The following is a 14,732-nucleotide window of genomic DNA, read 5'->3' on the forward strand; positions in this document are numbered from 1 at the left end:
AATTTTCTTGAGAACCTAATATTAGGTAAAACAATCATTACATTGCTATTTCAGTTTATATTAAACATTTTAATTTGATAACTTATTTCGTATATAATCAATAAACAATACAAGTAACTCAAAATGGTTATTAAAGCAGTTTGTGTTCTAAATGGCGAAAATGTTAAAGGAACTGTTTTTTTCTCGCAAAACGTTAGTTCAAATTTCTATTTCTATAATAAACTAAAATTTATACAAAACTAAATTTATTTTAGGATGAAAAATCCCCAGTCGTGTTGTCAGGCGAAGTTACTGGTTTATCTAAAGGACTACACGGATTTCATATTCATGAATTTGGAGATAACACCAATGGTAATTAGTACTAAAATTAAATATTCTATGTTTCATTCTATAATCATTTTTATAATACTCTTGTCTATATTTTAAGATATATGATAGTGACCTTCAATGAGAAATGTTACCAAAAATTATATTTTTATAATTTGTAAAAAAAAGAATTATATAATTAATAGTACTGATGCAACAATCAAATACATTTACTTTTAAAAACTTTTGAAAAACAAATTTATTTTACCTTAAAACTTACCAATAAGAAGAGCTTTATTTTATTACAACTCCAAAGCAAATTATCAGACTTATTATCAGTCTGATTTTGCATCTATACATAAAGTAATTTATTACTGAATAAGAAGTAAATTTTCAAACAATTTTTGTACTTAAATTTTAATAACAAATTAAAGTACTAAATTGTGATGTATATGCTTATCATTAAGTTCAAATAAAAACTCTAGAATTTATAAATTAATGAAAATCAAAAACATTGTTAAAATTTTCTACTTTATAGATTGAGACTTTACTTTACAGATGTTCCACCGGGTTCTGAATCTTTAAAAACTGTTAATCCAAAAATAGTTTGCATTACTTTTTTGTTTAAATATTTTTTACAGTTTTGAACTACTTTAAAATCATATTTTTATTATTTGCCTCTAATAAGAAAAAATATTACAAAACTGTAAAAATTATTTAAATGTAACACAAAATATTTGCTGAATTCAGAAGTTATTAAAGATATCATGATCTGTACATCTCAGCAATATACTTTTAAAAGGCTTTGATGGATATTGCCCTACTATGTAAATAATAGAAAACAACTTTCAACAGTGTACAGATTCTGGAGATATAGTGAAGAGATGATCAATAAATCAAATTGAAGCTGACAACAACAACATTCTTCAATTAGTAGTTTTTGTTAAACCAAAAAAAAAATGAGTGTTAAATTTTGTGTTAAAAATGATCTATGTAAATGATGTTATTAGCTTTAATTTGATATATTGATTATATATTAATCAATCAGTCCTCCAGATTTACTCTTTCAGTACACATTTTGATTTTGAAATACTTAGATACTCCCTTAACTTATAAACTTTTTATTTCAGGTTGTATGAGTTCAGGTCCTCATTTTAACCCTTTTGGAAAAACCCATGGTGCTCCTAATGATGAATCTAGACATGTTGGTGATCTTGGTAATATAATAGCTGATGATTCCTCAGTTGCAAAAGTAAATATCAGTGACTCGGTGATTTCACTCTCTGGACCACTCAATATAATTGGACGTACTTTAGTGGTTTGTTTCTTAATCTTTTAATATTTAGTGTTTATATATTAAATTTCACTTTATACTTGTAACGCTTATCAGTGTTTTATTTAATTCATTTGTTATATTTGTATTAGAACCATTAATAATGGGGTTGCCACATGGTGTCTATTTCATCTAAGTCTCTACTTTTACAAATTTAGCTAACTAAATGTAATGTTATCGAATATGTATTGATAAGTAATTTACAACATATAATATCTTGTAAATTACTTAACTATCATGTGTGATATAAATAACAGTCATTAGAAAAATTGTTTAGTTTTCATATCAAAAAATATTATGAAGTAGAAATCTGACATTTTTAAAGGGTGTATAAGCTATTATAAAGCATTATATAGCTAGTAGTAAATACTTAATTAAAAAATTATCTTTAAATACTAATTGATATGTAACGTATTTGAGATTTTTATAGTCAACTGAATATACTACATACCATAGTATTACCAAGAACCCAGCACAGTAGAGACATGACATAGTTGGGACAAATATATATGATATCTGACATCATATTAACATCACTATCATAAAATGCTTTGGTGGGAATCTGTTAAATTTTAAATAATTTGTATATTTATAATATAATATTATAGTTTAATAGCTGAATGGAAAAAAGTAACAGTTAACCAAAACTTTTAATAGTTTATTGTATCCTTTTTTCATTTAGCCATTCAATTTCTATATTTCAACATTTCACTCAAATATTAAAGGCTTGTTAAATTATTTACACAATAATAATAAATAATGTTCAGTTTTACTTCATTCTATTTCTTGAACTTAATATGCTGCAGGCTCTCTTTCACATGTTAGGGAATCAAAGATGGTCTTGGCTAGGCCAAAGGTATTAATTAAATTATGGCTGGCTTGTACCAGAGACCAGACACTACCAATGACAAAATAACAATAATTGGCACCCTGGACATTGAATCGGAATCCCATATGTCAAAATATACGTATCTACCCACTAAGTCTGACTGACCCTATGTTATCACAAAATATGAACTAGAGTTTCTGTAATCGTTCAACTTATTCTTTTTTCTAACTAATCAATTACTACTCTTTGGGAACATAAATACATAAAACCCATTTCTTACTGTTGTTTTTCTGTATTTTTTTGACAATTTAAAGATTTTTTTTAAATTGTGATTTTTTTCTACTTTGATAGCCAATTTTTCATAAAAGAACAATCATTGGACAATTTTTATTATTTTAATATGTATTAAATTTTAAAAGCTTTAATTTTATATTGGTTAGAAGTTATCATATATACTGTAAAACATTTAAAAAATAGATTTAAAACAATTTTTATACATGTGTAGGTAGCCTCTTTAAAACCTTACTTTTAACAATGTAATGCCATTTTTTTTATAGTTTTGTAATTTTGAGATCCTTTTTTAAAAATGGGGGTTTTTTTTTCAATTTTAGTGACAATAGGTTTAACTAAATTTTAATCAGAATAATAGAAACTTATTTAATTTGAAAAATTTTAAAGAATCAACACAATGATATAAAACTTCCACATGCTAGTTTTATTAATTAAATTATACTATCACTATCCCATGAAAAGGAAGATGTTGAAAGAGCTTTTTTACTTTTAGCTAGAGTTTTGATTTATGAAAAGACAGCCATGATATTAAGAATGCTAAATGCTCATTTGTAGATTATGTTTTCTTTCTCCCTCTCTCCTGATTATATATATAAGTATATAAATATACTTATGATGTTAATAAATTCATTTTATTAATGGTCTCTATTACCTCTATTTTAAAATATATTTCTAGTGGCAGCCGTGTAATAATTTTTTAATTTTAAGTCATTACCAGAATTCAATATTTCATACAATTATAATGTTTATTTTAGCCATTCCAAGTACATCAAAAACTAAAATTTATATTATTCATGTTAGTTTTTCTTAACAATAAACAATGTATATTGACAAGAAATTTAGTTTTGAGAGATGTAAGGAAACACTGCCCATAGTACAAAAGCTATTCGTATGTTACAATATATACTTATGTCTATTTTTCATGAAGTTGAATGTCTCAGAAGTGATTCAAGCAAATTTTATAAATACATTAAGTCCTGAGCGCAGGTCAGGACCTGTCTTCTTACCTTGTCTTCTTTCTCTGTTATCAAAGAATGGGTATTAATGCATAAAAAATTTTTAATTAAGTTAAAATTTTGAAATTAATTTAAGTTGGATAGCTAATGACTTTTTTAATGAGTTTAATTTTTTATTTAATTAATTCCTTTGTCATTTTAATTACACATTAAATTTAAGTGTACTATGAAAATGTGAAAATTAAGTTTATTTTTTAGTTACTTTTAATTTAAGTTTAAAATATATATGAACTTGTCATTATACAAACCCCAAAAGGAATATCCTAACATTCTGAATTTTATATCAGAATGATGGAAAATAATAAATGGATACACGTTAGTTACACTTAAGAATTAATTTGTATGAAAAATTATATATTTTTATCCATTTTAGATATTTTAATAAACCATTCATGATTGAAAATTTGCAACTATCAAGTGATTAATGATAATATTTTAAGGAGTTCCCAAAATTAAATAAATTCATCTTTTTTTTTTTTTTATTAATNAAGTGATTAATGATAATATTTTAAGGAGTTCCCAAAATTAAATAAATTCATCTTTTTTTTTTTTTTATTAATTTCGTCATCAAAATTAATTTTTCCCATTTAATACTAACATTTTATTCAACCAATAACCAGGTTTGGAAAATTTGACATGATTGGTACAATTTCACTATCTAATGTTTAAATACTGATTAAAAAAATAATATGAAAGTATACACCTGTGCTAAAAATTATTTTTATCACAAATTATTTACCAATAGTGTATAAATTAAATTGCAGTATAAAATAACAATTTTAATTATCAAAGTCAAAAAGCATCTCCAAATTTTCGTGTTTAACAACTAATTATCCCTAATGAAATACAATGGATTTTTTTTTTTAAGAGTATTGTACTAGACATTTTTTCCTATTCATCAGAAATTAAAAATTATATATCTTATTTGTTTTAGATATTCCATGTTCTTAATTTTTTTGCTATGTGTTGTATTCAATAGATTAAGTTAGAGTAGATTTTTTAGTATGTTAATGCTATACATTGATTTATTTTGCAAATGCTACAACATTAAATTAATTATTAATTGAATAAACATATTATACTCATTATATTATGTCATATATGTAGGTTCATGCTGATCAAGATGATTTAGGTAAAGGTGGTCATGAATTGAGTTCAACAACTGGAAATGCTGGTGCTAGATTGGCTTGCGGTGTTATTGGAATTACAAAATAAACTAAAGTTCTTATTTTCAAAATGATAAAAAGTATCCAACTGTTCTTTTTTTTTTAGTTTATTATAATACTGGTGTTAGATTATATAAATATATATTTGTTATTTTTCAATCAAATTTATTTATTTTCACTATTTAATAGTGAAATTTATTGTGTATAATTATTTTATATACAATTAGGGACGAGTTGGTGATCATTGTACTTACAACCAAGTCTGATAATTGGTCGGCTGAGTACTAAAAAGTTCCCACAATCATAATTAAAAAAATTTTTTTTTTTATTGTTACTTTAATATTCAGTTTGAAAAATCAATGTATTTTTTCAAAAAGATGTTATATTGACATTAAATAATCAAAAAGCAATTTTTATTAATTTTAAAATTTAAACATATATTGGAAATCAAACTTTTTCCAAAAAAATAAGTTAGTAGCCTTTTTTTAATAGAATAAGAACAAAAAAAATTAGATATATACATATATGATGTATGCATTAATTCAATTAGTAATGATAAGCTTTTTTCAGTTCCTGTAAAATTAAGAAAATTTTACACCAATTTACTTATTAAATGGACCCCTACTATGATAAATTTTTAAATATCTCATTCAGAAGGGGTACTGATTTGATAACTGCCTAAAAGCAATTGAACTCCAAGTGACCTCGGCAATCTACCTATTCATTGATATTTATATTGTATAATAAGATTTCATTCTTAAGAAAAGTAATTTTAAAAAAAGAGCTGTAGCTTACAATCATTGTAGATGTAAATAATTACAACTAAATTCTTTACTTGTGATTATGTTATATTCAAAAATATTAAATACTAATAAAAAATGAATTAAATCCTTAACATACAACATAAAATTAATATATAATATACATTTATGATGCAGCTAATTAATAAGAATATAAAAATTAACTTAAAAGTATAATCAGTGTACTTAAATACAACAAACTCATATTGATAATTAGAAATTTTAACACTATGGATTATAATTAACTATGATAACTTGTCTTCATAAATAAATCAATACATAGTAATAAATACAATACTTAAATAACCAAACAACTACTTTTCTCTCTAAAAGGATTTGCTTTTTGAGATGAAAATCCAACCATTAGACAATCTTCCATTTCACGTTCTCTTATATACTTAATTATATCCTGTATGGCCTGCGATACGGGTAAGCGTTTAACTGCTGCTTCACGTCGTAACTGTTCAGTAATCTGCCGTTGCTGTTGCAGATTCGAAATCATCATGTCCATAACGGCTGTGTCGGATAGGCCTATTTTCGATGGGTGTGGTAACAGTTAATGCAAAAAAATACAAGTCCCCAAAGTTGGACTTGTTTTAAATAATACTATGTCTCGGAAATTAATTAAACGTATTAATTAAAATTTGGGTAATTTTAAATTTATGCTAAAAGTAAATTGCAATATTTCTACGCAATACACTATTTCAATTATGAATATTAAAAATGTTATGTGTTAAAAGTTATTATATTATTTATCAAAATTTTAATATCTTACTGAAAATGTTAACAACCAGGGCCATAGATTATTAGGTCTGGCAAAACAATGAGTTTACTTATACACTTATTGACGGGTTCCGATCTAATGATACCAGTCTCCATCTAGCGGAGATTGTTTATGATATGCGACAGCTGTGAGAGGCGTATTAACAGTTTGTGATATTTATTATAATAAGAAAAGTAGTGTAAATTTGTTGTAATATAATTGCAACGCCCATTAACTATTAAACGATTTATTAATTAATTATTAAACTTTTGTGTACTCTCAAAAATATTATTTATTGTTAATCCCAATAAATAGGGATACAAACATTCCAAAACTTAGGGTTTTATCCAAAATAAATTAAAAATCCATTAATTTTTTATCATCTTACTGCTCGGATAGTTCTATCGAGTTTTTCTAAAAAAAACCCAAATTCAATAACAATCATATTTATAAGATAAATAATAATTTTTCGCGAGTCACAAAAAAATAAACATACGATAAAATCAATAGCCTCTAAGTTCTGCATTGGAACTAAATTATTGTTTTTTTATTTTATATTTTTAAACATATACAACATATTGACTTAATACGTAATAAGATAAAGGTATATGTATTGAGTATTATAAAACGTAATGGGGCTGTGTCACAGTGTAGACGCGCATAGTTCGGACAAGTGTAGATGATATCCGGTATTTCCAGAATATTTTCAAAAATTAAGTTGAAAAAGTTCATTTTTTGTTAAAAAAATTACCAGTTTGAATTCCCCTCTATGACTATCAAAAAGTCAGATTTTCAAAAAAAAATATACCATATTAGAGATAAATACCTAAGGTATATACTAGTACGCCGAGTGTGATGAGTTTTTTAGACAAAAAAGTGTGAAGGAATAATTTTTTGAGTAAAAAACCATAAAAAATATAGTAAACGTTTGATTATTAAAATTAGAATTTAACATTTAACACCACAGGTATACAAAAAAACTTTACAATTTCTAAATAACTATTTTAAATAAATTAAATAATTTTTTTATATTTTTGTGTTTATTTACATAAATATATGTGCGGAACGCAATTGTTATTATGCGCACAAAATAGTGTTCAAGAATAATATGTAACTAAAGGTAACGAATAAAAAATATTTCAAAATTATTTTTATTTCATAATAAGAGATCTTTTTATTTTCATTGAATGGTATTGTTGTGACATGATTTACACCATCAAGTAAATACAACTGGTACAATTTTCAATATTAAAAAGAAGTATTTTTAATTTTTTAAAAATGTATACTTAAATTATTAACCATTTTGTAAAATACCAAAATGATCTTATAAGAGACTTGCAATTATTGCGACTGTACTTTCCTAGAGTAATAGAATAATATTAAAAATTATTTACACAATTTTAATAAAATTAGTTGTAATAACCAAAAGAAAGTCCTATATATGCAGGGGTTTACTATATGTAGAGGGGAATATTAAGGTCTAACGGTTATTACTTAATAAATGTAGTTAGTGTATTAAAACTACTCTTACCTAATATTCACTGATGGTGATAGAATCTTAATTGTAGGCTTATGGTTATTAAGAAGGTTGTTAAAATTATATTAGGTATGTTAATGAAAGAGAATCGTATTTGGTTAATAAAAGCATATTTATTACTATGGAAAGTGTTAATTATTTTAACAAATGTATAGTTTAGACTTAGTGACAAAAAGTTAAAACTAAAGACTCACAGTATAAAGAATACACTTGAGTACGTTTGGAATAATCTTAAAGTATTTAACTTGACATTTTTAAGTGAGAAAATGAGACAAGAAAAATGAGCGAGTAACTGGTTGCAAAAATAGTGTTCTCAGCCCTTGTATAATGTACCACAAACGGCATAAAGAGGGATGGGATGTCTCAATTATGTCATGCCTTTTCATAGACATTTTGAGTTACCAATCCGTACTACAATCAAAACAAGACAGTTACTTTTTATTAACTTCCCTTATTTAATGTTTTTGTGATGCTTCGAAGACGCTGAGAAAGACAATAACTCATGGCTACTTTATAGTGACCAAGGTCAGAATTATATGCGTAATCGTGTTAGCGTATTCTTTTCTGTGATCTGAGAAATAAAAGAGGTATTAATTTTATTAATATTCCAGAGGAGAATATTACATAGTCATTCTTATAACTTAAAAATTTACTTGTAGTTTTATTTCAAAGTTAAAATTTCAATATTTAAATAAAGCAAGAGTAATAGTGAATTGTGTACGAACATTTCGTACATTCCACGGTGAAAAACAGGTGGTTTTAAATCATTAGGCTCAAAATGTTCAGCAATAACAAATATATTGACCATTTCGAATTGCATTTTATTTGAAAATAATTTTATTTTAAATATGGTTTCAGATACTAGTACTTTAAATAACGTTACTTCAGAGTTCATTTTTAAATTTTTTACGCAATTTAAAATATAGCATAAACTAGACATTATGAAAATTAAATGATTATTATATTTGTTGTTAACACGAGAGGGAAAATAGAAAAAGTAAACAATGAGTCATAAAATTCTAAATGTTTACAACTAGATATGTGCTTATTGTAGTGTGTAATTATAATTATTTTAATATAAAAAGCACATTTTTTTCATCAATTATTATGCTTAAATTCCTGTTTATGAAATAAATGACTTAAGAGTTAAAAACTGAATAAAATTTAGACTTTTTTTGCTCTCTTCAATATCTTAAGTCCAAAATAATTATTTTTGACTTGAGTTGTTTCTATTCAGTATCAAATTTATTACTAAGTAATAATAGGCATATCAAGTGTTCAAATGAAGTCGAGCAAGAATTGATTTATATTAGTAGATATCTAGAATATTTTACGTTTACTATATAGTGCTACAAATTTTAGTGTACTTCAGAAGACACATTTCATGATCACACTCCGTACACCCGCCCATAATGATGATACCAGTCTATTTAGTCTGTGATATTTACTGATTAAAAGTTGTGTAAATTCTATTTCTTCCATGAAAATAAATATTGTAAAATACTCAGTTGTTGCCTATTAGTTATCATATCCGGCCAATGGCGGATTTACCTCTTTTGTTGACGTTTTTCTTACAATTCTTCAAAAGCCGATATTATTCATGTAACTAATCACTTAAAATTTGCTTGTCCTAGTTTTGTCATACCAAATTAAATGTTTTCGTAAGTACACATTTTTTTTATAAATAATGATTCTAATTCACCATTTGGATTTTTATTACAAAAGCTTTTCATATAATTTACAGTTATAATTTATCAAGTTGAAATCTAATGTTAATTATGTATTAATCGCTATGATTAAGTGTATAAAAATTTGGTTTTCAACTTAAACATATTTCAAAATTATTAAATTCTAAATGTATCTACTGCTTGAGTTTTTTTAATTTTATATATCAAATTGATTTTCAGTTATAACTTTTACATGAAATTATAAAAATTAGCTAAAATTTATAGTTTTTCATTTCAGATTAACTGAAAACTAAACTTCAAATAATATTATGCAAACTAATAAAATGAGAGGTATGTAGGCTTATTTAAAAAATTTAATTTTATAAACATTTTTATGACAAATATGTTTCAATTAGTTGATGCACATAAACATAAATGCTTGTTTGAACAATTTTTAGGGCGTCCTCCAAAAGCTAAGTCAACATGTACTATGTGTAATGAGTCAAAACATCCTTTAAATTATGTTTTACCTACTCAAAATGGAAAAAAAGAATTTTGTTCTGTCAATTGTCTGGCTGAATTTCGAAAAGAATATGTAAAGGTAAATTTATTGTATGGAATGCACGTAAAATTATATTCATATTATATTGAAATTTATTTTACCCAACACAGGTATAAATAGTGTTATAAACTTATTGATGCCTAAGGTTTAAATGCCATTTCATTTATTTCAAAATTTCAATTATAATAGCTAAAAACTAAAAAGGTATTACTATATTTAGAGTAAAATACACATACATCGACAATGTATACATATTCATGGTATCACAAAACAAGATTTTTTAAAAATCAGTATTATTAATATATAAATACTAGGCTTTGCCTAGCTGGGGCTCCATCCCAACCCAAGGACCTACTAACCTCACGCGCCTTTAGCACATAAGTCTCTTTGGACCATCTTAGTAAGTAGGTCACTGATCCCAGTAGGAGTACTCGACTATGACAGGCACAATAAGTGTTTTGCAGGAAAAATATTAAATCTGAATTAATGTAACAAAAAAACAGTAGCACAGTGGGATCGAAGCACAGTGTGGACGAGGCATAGATGGGACAAGTATAGATGATATCTGACAGTGATTAAAATCACTATCATAAGAAACGCTTCGATGCAAATCTGTAGATAGTGTTTCATTTAGAGAAATTGGTGAAATATTTTAAAAGCAACATGAACTCTTATTTCTTTAATTATATCCTGATTAGTAGTTCTTTGATTTTAAAATATAATATATGAATAAATACTAATTATAGTTTTTAAATTTAGTATGAAATTGTGAGGCCAGCTATGATGTATGGCAGCTATGATGTATGGTTCTTAGTATTGGGCAGTTGATAAGAAAGTAGAGCAGAGATGAGAATGCTTAGTTGGATGAGTGGAGTGACTAGAGAAGATAAGATAAGGAACGAACATATAAGAGGAAGTATAGGTGTTGCGTCAATCGTGGATAAGATGACAGAAAATAGACTTAGATTGTTTAGTCATGTTATGAGGAAAGAAGAATCGAAAGCTGTAAGAACAGTTATAGAAATGAATGTTGAAGGAAGAAGAGATAGAGGAAGACCAAAAAAGAGATGGAGGGATGCTATTGAATGCGATTTGAGGACAGCTGATGTGAGCGTAGAAGATGTGGGAGATCGTGTCAAGTGGAAGCTTAGGATAAGGGTGCCCGACCCCAAGTAGTTGGGATTAAGGCAAAGAAAAAGAAAAATATTACCAGATATTCCGGTGGCAATTGACATAATATGATTGTTATTTCGGAATGTACAATTTAGCGTTTAGTTGGGTTTAAATAATATAGCGTCAAATCAATTACCTACTCTATCGGTTGTATCTCAATATACACTACACTTTAATGATACAATAAATAAATAAACTCACACATATACACATTTGCATTTATAACATTGTGTCTAATGTAAGTATAAAATGATAAAAAATAACCATAAAAGGAAAAAAATGGAATATACATTTTAGTACTCATATTAAATGTAATGTAACTCGAAAAATATTTGTTTAAATGAAAAAATATAAGATAATTTTTTTGTTTATAATTGTCTTTTAAACAACTTTTGTACGAAACTTTTTTTTGTAAGTGAAATATTTTTTGAGAAAATGAAAAAAGCTCATATTTTTTTAACTTTTGCAAGGCTGTAAAAAGAAAGCTCAATTCCAATCAATGAGGACTATTAGTATGTCATTATACATATTTTAATTCAACTTAAATTTTAAAGAACCAATAAAATAGATTAAAAATGAAAATTTGGACTGATTATTTTTAACATATTAAAAATCAAATCAGTAATAATTTGAAAACAAATTTTTTTTTCTTTTAATTATTATTTTATATATATAATTAGTAATAATATAAAAAATTAGAAGTGATAGAAATAGTCTACTTGCAGATTTGAAAACAACGCGAAAATTTGATTTAGAAAAGTATAATTTTGCTTCTGATGAAAGTTCCTTGTAGTCCAGTGCATTTATTTATAGTAACAAACAGTTTTTATTGAAAATTATTGTATCAAGCCCTTTAAATTTTTATACACGTAAAAGTAAAGCAAAATATAACTTCTTTATTATTTTTATAATTTCTCCGTTTAAATTACAATATTAAATATCAATTTCATACTAAATTTAATAATTATAATTAGTATATATTCNAATTATTGAATATCAATTTCATACTAAATTTAAAAACTATAATTAGTATTTATTCATATATTATATTTTAAAATCAAAGAACTACTAATCAGGATATAATTAAAGAAATAAGAATTGATGTTGCTTTTGCTTTTGGAATAATCCACCAATTTCCTACTTTTAAAAAATAAAAAATTTGGTTGGGAATTTTTTCTGCTATTCGCCAAAATTACTCCTTTGTTGGCTGGCCTAATCATTAAATAGAAAATTTTATGAGAATTAAAACAATGTTATTTTTAAGATTAATATGTAGTCAGGAAATTTTATAATTACTATTTACTGTAAATTTATCAGAAAAACTCATTATTTTTTGCATTTTTATCGTAATAGAACACTTAAATAGNTTACTGTATATTTATCAGAAAAACTCATTATTTTTTTGCATTTTTATCGTAATAAAACATAAATAGAAATCATAGTAATAATTTCTAAGTAAATTTTGGTATTTAAAAACATTCTATTATTGAAATATCCAGAACTGAAATAATTTTAATGATTTCCTTTAACTAAAAATAAAAAGTTATCATTTTGAATCCCTCTTGTGGGCAGATAAAGGGTTAGATTTATAAAAAAAAACCAAATGATAGGTAAAGACATGCATCTAAATAAAAAATAATTAATAAAAAATGCAAAAAAATTCATTGCTATACGCAGGTTGGAACCCTGTACCCCAAGCGTGTAAAACAAGTTTTACCAACTCGGCAACCGTACATTGCTACCGTCAGTTGAAAAAATTGGCTATTTAAACTAGTTCAAATTTCAATATTAATTTTCTCGACTTCAAAAAGCAAAAAAATTGAAATAAGTTTAACTTTCTATGTTATATCAATTTTTTATTTATATAATATTTATGAAAATCTGTACTCCCCTTGCCAGGTATTTTAAAATAAAATAAAATACAAAACCCAGAATTTTACACACAAAAATAGCATATTTTTGAATACGGTAGTCATTTTCACCATGAAGACAAATCCAAATTTTTTTTTTTAAATTAAAGTATATTACATAAGCTTTAATTTAAGATATATATAAAAGTGTCAGTATTTCTGGAAGACTTTAAAAAATTAAATTGAAAATGTCCTAGTTTCAATAAGCATGTTTAAAGTTTTGACCCCCCTTGTATAAAGTGGTACGATCCGATTTACAAAAAAAGTGTGTCNGGCTATGATCCGATTTACAAAAAAAGTGTGTCAGATGAAAGGGGTATAGAAAAATTATTTATAAAAAAATAATAATATTGATCCATACATTTCTCCAAAAGTTATAGCAATATAAATTTAATAATATAACGTATAAATTCGAGAATTTTTTCACGGAAATCGTAAGTTTTTGATGTTCGTTTTCACTATGAAGACAATTCCAGAGGTCAAATTTTTTTTTTTCAAAATAAAGTATATTACATAAGCTTTAATTTAAGGTATATATAAAAGTGTCAGTCTTTCCGGAACATTTTCAAAACTTAAGTTGAAAAAGTTCTACTTTTGTTACGCATTTTAAAAGGTATGCACCTCCCCTGTATAAAGGGAAATGATCCGATTTAAAAAAAAAAGATGTCCAATGAAAGAGGTATATATAAAGTATTTATTATTAAAGAATAGAATTGATTCATGCATTTTAGCTTCGATGCGAAGCTGAGAAGGTATTAATTTTACTATGATGTGTTTTTTTTTTAAGTCTATTGCCACTTTTTCTCATCTCTCACTGGACTGATTTCTTTCAAAAATACGTCAAAAGATCACAAATCGTATCTAATTGGAGACATTACCCTTTCAAATTGAAAAAAATTCCCTCGTTTCCCGAAAATGGGGGAAAAATCCAAAAAAATTACAAATTTAAAAATCGGTAAATTTTGTCATTTTTTTATCTTAAAACATCCATAACTTTTTCAAAAATCAACAAATCAACATAATTTTTTTTATACTAAAACCTTAGATATTTTCCTTTCATTTGATATAATTTTTTTGAAAATTTAACACTTAACCTGCTCATGGGGGGGGATTTAAAATTGCAACTTTTTTACAAAAACTAACTTTTTCAACTTAATTTTTGAAAATGTTCCGGAAATACTGCGTCCTTTAAACATATATCAAATTAAAGCTTATTTTATGTACTATAAAATGAAAAAAAAAANATCAAATTAAAGCTTATTTTATTTTCTATAAAATGAAAAAAAAAATTTGTCTCGACACTTTATCTTCTACATTTAAACGGCTGCCGTAGTTAAAAAAACACTATTTTTTGTTAAAATTTTCGATTTTGGATTTTT

The 14,732-nt window shown here is 25.2% G+C and overlaps 3 protein-coding genes across 3 annotated transcripts in view; 2 read left to right on the forward strand and 1 right to left on the reverse strand.

The window, feature by feature from the left end:
- The first annotated feature begins 42 nt into the window (after nt 1–42).
- Nucleotides 43–5,100, forward strand: LOC126900433 (superoxide dismutase [Cu-Zn]). Its single transcript, XM_050676146.1, has 4 exons — nt 43–192; nt 255–351; nt 1,437–1,624; nt 4,883–5,100. The coding sequence occupies exons 1-4, from the start codon at nt 124–126 to the stop codon at nt 4,988–4,990; spliced, it is 462 nt and encodes a 153-aa protein (XP_050532103.1). The 5' UTR covers nt 43–123; the 3' UTR covers nt 4,991–5,100.
- A 668-nt stretch (nt 5,101–5,768) lies between these two features.
- On the reverse strand, nt 5,769–6,621 carry LOC126900437 (guanine nucleotide-binding protein subunit gamma-1). The gene has a single exon (XM_050676149.1). The coding sequence runs from the start codon at nt 6,250–6,252 to the stop codon at nt 6,040–6,042; it is 213 nt and encodes a 70-aa protein (XP_050532106.1). The 5' UTR covers nt 6,253–6,621; the 3' UTR covers nt 5,769–6,039.
- Nucleotides 6,622–9,489: 2,868 nt separating this feature from the next.
- The window catches only part of LOC126900423 (polycomb protein Scm), a 23,078-nt gene continuing 17,835 nt past the window's right edge, over nt 9,490–14,732 (forward strand). Inside the window, exons 1-3 of the mRNA XM_050676127.1 lie at nt 9,490–9,702; nt 10,007–10,059; nt 10,167–10,309. Of these exons, the coding sequence (XP_050532084.1) occupies nt 10,038–10,059; nt 10,167–10,309 (165 nt within the window). The 5' untranslated portion in view covers nt 9,490–9,702; nt 10,007–10,037. The remainder of the gene's footprint in view (nt 9,703–10,006; nt 10,060–10,166; nt 10,310–14,732) is intronic.

This window comes from Daktulosphaira vitifoliae, unplaced genomic scaffold (genome assembly GCF_025091365.1).
Source record: "Daktulosphaira vitifoliae isolate Bord-2020 unplaced genomic scaffold, ASM2509136v1 Scaffold_3, whole genome shotgun sequence".
Lineage (NCBI taxonomy): Eukaryota > Metazoa > Arthropoda > Insecta > Hemiptera > Phylloxeridae > Daktulosphaira > Daktulosphaira vitifoliae.